The sequence below is a fragment of the Aptenodytes forsteri genome, unplaced genomic scaffold (genome assembly GCF_000699145.1).
Source record: "Aptenodytes forsteri isolate BGI_AS27 unplaced genomic scaffold, ASM69914v1 Scaffold336, whole genome shotgun sequence".
NCBI classification, from domain to species: Eukaryota; Metazoa; Chordata; class Aves; order Sphenisciformes; family Spheniscidae; genus Aptenodytes; species Aptenodytes forsteri.
Window position 1 is genome coordinate 1,787,338 of NW_008794911.1, and position 9,926 is coordinate 1,797,263.

The following is a 9,926-nucleotide window of genomic DNA, read 5'->3' on the forward strand; positions in this document are numbered from 1 at the left end:
CTATTTTATATCAAATGAGAGGATGTGTTTTTGATCAAAAACCTTTCTGTCTAATCCAGTGAGCCAAAAGTTAAAACTAAAGTCTGATAATGTATAATTTACGAAAAAAGCTTGATTTACATCCAATACATTTTGCTTTCTTTTAAGTGGCATCATATTTTCTATTAACTGATAAAGTGTGAATAATACAGTGTTAGAATTCTTTTTAGAATGTTTGCTGTCATCACAATTTTTGCTTGAAAAGGTAAAAAGATCAGTGTGCATGCTGCAAAATTCCAGAATATCTCCAGCTAAAATATAAAACAATAAATGTTGTTTTATGTTTTTAAGAAAATGGCTTATTGAAGGCTTTTTAATGCTATGCTTTGTACAGTTGTCATTTTTAAAGTAATTTCTTCTGTATTTTTTGCTGGGCTTCTAACTATTCTGCTTTATTTCTTGGCTCTTATTCTGTATGCTTTTACCCTTCGTCCAGAAGATGCTGAATGTGCTGGTCACAACAGCGGATCCTATCTAGGTGAGCAATTGGTTACAAAAGACGATTTCTTCCTTTCTTCCAGCTTCTTTTCCCTGGAACTACTGTGTCCACTTTGCTTTTGGGGGTAATCTGCATATAAATGTCCTTACTCTGCATGAGAAAAGCATGAATATTATTAAGGTTTTGAAAATGGCTCATTGGATTTGACATAAAGGGTTTATGTAGTGTATGCCTTTATCTGGTTAAACATAAGCTACTAAAATACTGGTTTGATTTTTAAGTCAAAATAAAAAATATATATAAATTTGGGAGAAGTATTGACTTTTAAAGTACATTAAGTAAGCAATGTGTTTAACGAAACAAAAAGGTTACTGTAGTGAGTGTGAGTGAGTCTTTAAAGACACACTTTCAAGGTTTTATCTAAGTTTTGCTTACACTTTCTTTCTTTGTACATGTCTGTGTAACAATTTTGGGAGGATTCAGTGAGAGTACAGAGCAAATTTGCAGGCACCGGTTCTTTTTCCACATTACAAAATAAAATAAGTCACAATAACTCAATAGCTTAAATTTAGCTTTAAAGCTAGTCTGAGCTCAATGTATCATTGCGGGGAGGGGGGAAGAGGAGGGGAAGGAGTCGTTTGGCTTCAGCTTCAAGATTCCAAATTTCGAACAAAAGTAACATGTAAAAAAAGGTGAATGTTCCATGATATGTTTCAGCTTTTTAATTTGTGCCATTTTAAAAGCTATGTAAAAATATTTTAGTTGAAACTGTCCAGAATTCCTGCCAGCTGAAGGCTGGCTGGAGTGGATTTTGTGGCAACCAGCCCTTTTCCCAAGGCTTTTCATCCTCCTACTACAAGAGGAATGGGAAGAAACTTGTCAAAGTGCTTTAGTACATCCAAGCCACTGGGCTCACTGAAACACCCTAGACCAGTAGTGTAAATTAGAGATGATTTTCATATCGCGCCATGCTGTTTTTAAATGTGGTATATAAACTCCATCAGGAACACACAAACTATATACCTGAAAGAACTTTGACCTTTTTCTAAAACCTCAGTGTGGTATAATTTCATCACGTTTTTGTGGAACTAATAGTCATCTGATCATGCTGAAAATAAACTTCTTACCTCTGTTAGTTAATCAACTAAATTAATGTTGAATTGTAATTGTATTGAGAGATTGAAGTATGCTTGGAAAATGATACTTTGGATGTGATTCCAGATGAACTGCATTGTCCTTATCAAATCTTCTTTGAAACAGAAAAGACCTTCCCCTCCCCCCACCTCTTTTCTTTCTGTCTGCAAATACAGATTGCATGAATTCTCAAGATCAGACTATCATGGTTTTGCAATCAGATCTTAGTGGGCTGATGCTTTATTTGAGAATGAAGGTGACAAAACAGAATTCACCGTTTCTTGGTGCTGTAGCCCTTTCAGTGAAACATTTTGGACGACAGTTACCAAAAAGGCTCGATCATCTAGGAAGCAGATGTCTTCTGGAAGAAGCTACTGTTGTCCCAGATGCAAAGAACAAAAAAATCAAGATGGAATTTTACTTAGGCAAAACTTTAGAAAAATTATTGGAGAACTACTGTACAGTGCAGGCAATGGTTTATCTGTTGAGAGCTTCTACATGGTAGAGTGCAGCCATTGGTCCAGGGATGGTACCTTCAGCCTTCTCATGCTGGGTCTGTGCTGTTGGAAGTGAGGTGTCGGAGAGGAGAGCCAGAAGGCAGAACAACAGGGAGAAAAGAAGACTTGTCTGAGGTTAGGACCAATTTTGGGGTAGGGACACAAGTATATTCACTGGTTGTGAATAGCTAGCTATTCGGTTTAGAAATTAGAGGTTCCTTAGAGCTCTTCACTAAGAATCATTCATTAAAAATTATCCTCTTTTAAGATCAAGCAGGTAGGCTTTTGAAAGCTGATGTTACCATTCTTTTGCACATGGTAACAGGACACAGTGATTTGTAATTCAGACCGTCTTCATGCACTCCAGTGTCTCCTTGTTTCTCAAAACATTAGGAGGCCAATCCTATTCAGACACATTTAGGGTTGCTTTTCTCCTAAATTATTTTTCTGTTGTATTTTCTCAAGGAACAAACTGCTGTGGAATAACTTTCTGGGCTAGACAAATGTCACTGCCTAACGTGTAATAATTTGAACAAAACTTGCTGACCCAGCTGCAGGGAGGACACAAAACTTTTACCTATTTGCTGTGCAAGATATAAAACTCGGATAGTCTATAAGGTAAAGGAGTCCTAGGCAAAGACACTTTATAAACCCTCTGTTACGTACACAGGAGCCAATATCATATCTAACTGCTGCAGTCCACCTTCCTGCTTAGGAGGGGCCTCTTTCTTTTCCACTGGTCTGAGTATATATTCCTTCAATCCCAAGGGTATTGAAGGCCTTCAAAGATACTTTTTTTTCCCTGCCTGTTGCTTTTCTGGGGAGTGGGAAAACAAATATGTCTGACTTTTGAAAACAGCTTATTCTGAATGTCCACCTGTGTTTTGCAGTACTGTTTTTTGGAGTGAGTCCTGAGTATCTCAATTTTTCTGAAAGTGCATGTTCTTGAAAGATGATAGACATTTATGGCACTCCTTGATTACTAAGTAACGAAGAATGTCTAGGCAAGTCTCTTCATTATTATAACACAAAGTCTTGATTAAACATACTGCACTGAAAACAAAACCTAAAACATTGTCACTGAAGGGCTTGGGTCACACCAACAGGTTCGGGGTGTTTTAGTGACACCCAATTAAATGCCTGTCTATGTGTTGTAACCTGTTACAAGAGCAAGGGAGTCTGAATTAGCTTAACCATTGATGAAGGAGTTGACCTGTATTACCTTGCATTTACAGCAGGTTCTATTCACACTCATACTAACTGCTCATATGTAAGTTGAAGTATGGTAAATCATTCATGTGTCTAAATTCTAGAAACAGTTTTCAAAGTATGGCCACACCGGTTACTTCCTAAAACCAAAATGGCTAAGTCATGTTTCATGCTGCTTTTGATAGCATGTAATCACATCAAGTGAACTACAACAATTCTAATATCAATTCATGAATTTTCAGTCAATTTTATGGCTCGTTATGGGTTTAGGGCTCTGTATTTGTTGGCATTTCAGTCTGTGTACCAGGATATTCTGTGAACATCTGACCCTCTCTGAAAGGACATGTACTTTAGACACACATGAGGTGGTCGTGAAGAGCAACAGAAGAGGCAGCTTTCAGAAAGCAGAATGTCTGTGCCATCTGGGGTCAGATCTTTTATGTCCAAAGTTATGCTGCTATTCATTTGAACCCTCCCCTCTAAAGTGACTCAGATAAATTTAATGATTTTTTACCAAGTCCTAATATTTAAATCATAGTATAGTATTGTATGTTTCTGCAGTAATTTCCTGAGGAGTTGCTGGGGAGAACGTTAGGAGTTTGCCTTTGCCAAGCTTAAATTCTAGTTACATTACTTGAACCTTTATGAACATACAGTAAATATAGATGAATATCATCTGTTTACTATTCTCAATTTTGTCTTAAAAATCCAGACATAATCTAAATTTTTATTAACCCTGTCTAAATGTGCAAGCTGGGAATCAGTCCAGAAGCAAACAGAGTAAGAAGTCTGCTCTGTGTTTGTGCAGTTCCTGTGTAACAATAGAAATACTCGGTACACGAGCCAGTATAAAAAGATCTCAATATTTGGGGGGGACCCCAGAAATATCTAGTAAAAATATTGTATTCATACAAACCTGGATAATGACAACGGTACCAAACTTACTTTTGTCACTAATATGAATACAAAAAGTACCTGTAAATGCATTTCCAATTAAACAGCATTTGTTCACTCTAAATTATGTAAGATTAGATTAAATTCAGTGAAGAATATACATAATTTAAACACATAATTAAGCACTTGTTTTAGTGAATGAAAATGAACAAAAGCATGTCTAAGTGCTTTATAGCATTCTGGAGCCTTACTGGTGAATTTGTGAAGCGTAGGTGAATTTAAATGATAGTATTTCCTGTTAGTGTAGTTTCTCTGAATTTGAGAAATTAACTTTCTGCTTTCATGAACAGATTTGGATTTAAATTCACATAACATAATCACAATCTTTTGTTCACTCCTTTAGAATTATATTACTAAATCTAAATAAGCAAAGCTTTTTACATTGGCGTCCTTTTAAAATATTTTAGGGGAGACAGGTTCATGCATTGCCTGTTTTCAGTTTGGATTTCTGTGTGAGGTCCAAGTGTATTTCTCTATGTAAATGTAAAGATGTTGTTCTGAGATGACCAAATGTATATTGCTAGTGGTTAAAAGAATAACCACACTTTTCTTCTAGGGTTTTTTTTCATTCTCTTTCTTAGAGATGTAAGTTGGTTCTTTTGGATTGTTGTTGGGCCTTAATTAAGTTTATTAGTAGCAGCTTATGATTTTTGTTTCATGTTGAGAAGTGGTATAAGGTTTGGAGACATTTGTAGTTTGAGAACATTTGTTCTTCATATTTTCTTCCCAGCAGCTGTGCTTATTTCACCAAACTGTTACATTCCAGCAGTAGTTTATGGGTTTGCATGTTCAGTAGGCTTCTGGTCATGTAGCTGAAATCAGTGAGCTGGTGCAAGCTTTTGAATGTTCAGAATTTTATGTTGCTTTAGTGACAGAATTTCCCCCTTTTATAGTCCACATACTTGGCAACTAAGGTTAATCTCTTCTGATGTCCATATTCCACAGACAGTATAGCCTGCAGCTCCTTTCATATTCATTGAGGTTTATATTATCAAATATTCTGGGCAAGCAATTCTTTTTCCCTTTGTTCTTTATAGGAATTTACTTTTAAGCTTAATCATTTTACAGAAAATTTATTTTTCTATTGCATATCAGTATTGGTTTTGTCTTTCTGTAGTGATTTTCACTATGTTTTTAATAATGCTCTATTGTTAATTTAAATATAGGAAGTTTTTTTCATCTTTCCTAAACTGTAAAATATGCAAACATTAGCAGAATATTTTTTGCTTGTTCAAAAATGTTTTTATTCCTTGCAAGTATGATATTGTTGCAGTTCAGCTTAATCTTTTTGCACAGTCATAGCTGCCCAACATATAATGCAATTAGAAATGCAGAACTCAATAGAAAATACTTACTAACTGTTCTTTATAAAATAGCTTCTGAAGGTCATAGTAAAGTTAAGCCACATATGTGAGGATATATAATGGCAGATGTGAGAGACGGAGAATCATGTTTCCAGGAATGCAGTAGCAGTATCATAAAAATGTTGGATATATTTGAAACAGTCTCATCCTTTCTCTCTGTACTGTTACGTTTTCCTTGGTTTTGCAAGCTGCTTAAAGCAAGCTTTCTTGGGTTTCTCTATAGGGCTATTCAGATTTGCTTTGAGGAACAGTTAAAACAACTTTCAAATTGACAGTAGTCTTAAAGTGGCAAAGCAATCAGCGTATCTCAGGTTTTTAATATTCAGTTGCTTTTACAGAGCATCTTCAGCACACTGCAGAGAAATCAGCCGTACTGAAAATCTGCTTCGTTAGCTCTGGCTCGCATGTTTGTTTGTTCTTTTTAATATAACAGCTTTTCTGTAATGTGTAAGTCCTAGTTGAACTTGTTGTTGAACCTTCTTAATATACAGGACAACAATACTATTTTCATTTTACCAGTGAGTTTGTCACAGAAATATCAAATGTTTTAATCAAGGAAACCCATATTAGCAGTGGAACCGTATCACCTGAGTCTTTGTGATGCTTTATATGCAGCCTGTAAAAGTGACAAGGGATGAATCAGCCTGAAGACAGCACTGAAAGATTTTCTCCTTTTTGATACAAAAACCCCAAAACAAAATGGGTTTTTTTTTCCTCTTTTTAAGAGAAGAAGGAATGAAAAATCTTAAATAACCCACCACCTGGTAGTTTGGTAATGAAATCTGAATAAAGTGGATGGAGAAAAGAGGAACAAGTTACAAACGGTCTCACTAAAACCTAACAGCAGAGATTGAATTGATACGAAGATTTTGCAGAAAGGATATTTTTCCTAAAGATTCTGCAGTTCGACATGTAAGCCGAGGTTAAGAAGCTGTTGGTAATGGCACTCTTGGGACAGCCACACAGAGGCACAGAGCTCTTGGCATTTGTAAGGTCGACACCAAACTGGAATGGAGACGATTGGTTTAGCTTCATTTGGTCACTACCCTTACTTTTTACCTTTTCCAGGTATGTGGATTCTGGGTTTTGTGACAAAGCTCTTTATTCTGTAAACCGTTTAGTAGCGAATGGTAAAGAATTATTCTTTCTCTTTTTTTTCTTTTTTTTTTCCATAAAATGATTATACAGAAAAAAAAATCAGAGCAATTTTCAGCTTGCTTTTAGGGCAACTGATTTTTTGTTGTGTTGTTTAATCTGGAGCCTTTTAGACGAGGCCTCAGGAAACTTGTAACTCACTTCATGTGTCTGTATCGCTAATGTTACTTTTAACCTTTATATAACTGTCTATACAGTTAGATGTAGTTATGTAGCACCCTCGTGTCATGACAAGGATCTATGATTCTATGACGGACTTCACCCTAGGGCAGACAAGATCTCCTGGGCCCTCTCTTGGGTGTGTACACTCACAGCTGTCAGCGCTCCAGCAGGGCTTTCCTGACTGCAGTCACTTCAGTGTTAGTGTTCTTTAAATTATAAAATAACATAACTCAGTTTGTTTCATTATGTTTTCATATCTCATATTTTGGTCCCTTTTCTATCTCAGCCCTTGTCGTTCTCAGTCTAGACAATACTTTAGCTCTTAAAAATGTCATCATCCTTTTCTGTGAATGCTAGCTCTTCTCCTTTTTCACTGATTTTCATTTTATGTATTAATATTTCGAATATGAATGGGTCGACATCAATGTATTCTCAAAGAAATTTTTCTTCCCTTTTTGTGTGTATGCATGTGTTGTAGATTCCCCTAGGTATAGAGCTGACATCAATAAAATAACTTGGTTAACATCCTCTGTGATCCAGGTTCTGCAAAGATTTATGCTAAGTGGAACTGTGTGTGTGCAAAATGCTAAGCCTGTAACTAAGCCTTGCAGGATTTCGCTTCAGATCTGGTTCTAAATATTTGCAGAACGGAGTCTTGAATTTACCAGATACTACCTTTGAAGAAAAAATTGTAATATGATTACTTCTCAAACACCTAAACATAAGTGCTTTTACAAGTTTATGAAAACATATTGCTGAAAAATCTGGGGTCACCAAAAGTTTACACGTGTTTACTGTGCTATGAAATGTTCTGGGCAAAAAAAAAAAGTGTTGGGATTTTTCCAGTATTTAAAGTGGAGTTTGTTTTTTACTTTATTACCCCCAAATAATGAAATCAGCTTTGCAGTCCTTCTTTGCAGTCCTTCCTGTAGTTCCTTCTAGAACAAAAGCAGTGCCACAGAGATACCAGTAAAATGTAATGCAATGCAATGTAAAGGATTTATTTGAAAAACTGTAAGGTAATCATTAACAGAGGAGTAAATTAGTTTTTAGGGGTTTTTTGTGCTGTTCTGCTTGAAAATGCCTATGATTATCTGCTTTGAGAGTACTTAAATGCTGTATGAAAATTCCACTCTTCTGGATAGGCACTGTAGATGTCTCACTGTTGATGCAATTGTAAATGCAAATTTAATAGGGATATTAACTTTTAATTTCATGCTAACATATCCATAATATGGGTACTGTATTGTCTAAGATGTTTCATAGTGTTTTGGAATTTAACTAACAGTGTTTGGTTTTACTTTTAAACATCTTCGGGAAAGGTTTTGTGCACTTTTTTTAATGCTATCAGCATGGAGCTAAGCACAAAAATATTGTTCAAGGAGTTAATTCTCATTAACCCTTTCAACCACCAGATGTGTTTCTACCATATGTCGTATTTGATGTCTGTGTGCCATGGTGATTTAACAGAAATGCATTAAGTGTGGTATGAGAGTCCAGATTGCATGAATGTTTTCCTTGTGTATAAGAACATATAAGATACTCAAATTATCTAAATATGTTAGCAACTTATTGTAATTATATTTTACAGCTTTTTGTTGCAACTGTTATGATTTTATTGGTAATCTTAATTTTGCAGTTTAAATAGGTACCTGATACAGTTTTAAACTGTGGGAAAATATCATTCTAATGACCTGGCTTATTAAACATGTAATATTTTTTTTATTCCATGCACCAATCCTCAAATGTTTGGAAGAAACTGTTTTCAAATATTTTGAGAAGACTTATTTTCTTACTTTGAAAAAATCCTCTTCTTATTGCAGCTGGTTTTAGAAGAAGCTTTCGTCTTAGCAGAAAAGATAAAAAAACAAACAAATCTATGTATGAGTGCAAGAAGAGCGATCAGTATGATACAGCAGATATCCCAACATATGAAGAAGTTGCAAAATATAGACGACAACCTAATGACAAATACAGGCTTGTAGTTTTGGTTGGTAAGTTGTTTTGTTTATTTTTGACCTGGTAAAACAGAGGACTGCTGATTAGCACAATGCTTACCACAAAATCATTTAGATTGGAAGGGATCTCAGGAGGTCACCTGGTCCAGCCTCCCACTCAGCAGGATTAACACTCAATTCAGAGCAGGTTGGTGATGACAACAACTTTGGGAACCTGTCTTCCCACCATGTCTTCTCTTGTCTTCCTACCACACGCCTCGGTAAAGAATTGGCCTCCATCTTCTCAACGGGTATCAGAAGGGTGCTGGTGGGTCCCTCTGAAGACATCTCTTCTCCAAGCTAGACAAGCCCAGTTTCCTCACCCTCTCCTCACAGGTCATGTGTTTCAGCTCCCGACCATCTTGAAGGCCCCTCTGCTGGCTTTGCTCCAGTTTATCAACATCTTTCTTGTACTGCAGGGCCCATCGTGGAGAGAGTATTCCTCACAGGGTCTAACGAGTGCTGAGTAAAGGGGAAGAGTTATTTCCTTCTATCTACAGGCTAGGCTCTTGCTGATACATCCCAGTCTTCTGTTAGCCTTCATTGCTGCCAGCGTGCGCTGTGGACTCATGCTTAGCTCACTGCCCACCTGGACCCCCAGGTCCTTTTCATCCAGGCTGCTCCCCAGCCAGTCAGTCCCCAGCCTGTAGTGCTGTGGGGCTTAGTCTAGCCCAGATGCAGGACTTTGTATTTGTCCTCATCTTCACAAGTTTTGCCAGCCCATGTCTGTAGCATATCAAGGTCCCTCTGAATGGAAGCCCTGCCCTTGTACAAGTCACTTGCATCACCCGTTTTGGCATCCGCAAACTTGATGAGGGCCTATTCGGTGTCCTCCTCCGGGTTTTGATACAGATATGAAACAGAGTATGTCCCAGGGTAGAGCCCCGAGGAACTCCACTTGTAATGAGTCGCCCATGTCGTGGTTTAACCTCAGTCGGCAACTGAGCACCACACAGCCGCTCGCTCACTCCTCCCC

The 9,926-nt window shown here is 37.0% G+C and overlaps 1 protein-coding gene across 2 annotated transcripts in view; it reads left to right on the forward strand.

Annotated features, from left to right (window-relative positions):
* Positions 1-9,926, forward strand: part of MPP7 (membrane palmitoylated protein 7) — a 117,948-nt gene that overhangs the window by 91,058 nt on the left and 16,964 nt on the right. For both annotated transcript variants that reach the window (XM_019471007.1, XM_009275195.2), the window contains one exon: positions 8,777-8,947. In XM_019471007.1, coding sequence (XP_019326552.1) covers positions 8,777-8,947 — 171 coding nt within the window. The remainder of the gene's footprint in view (positions 1-8,776; positions 8,948-9,926) is intronic.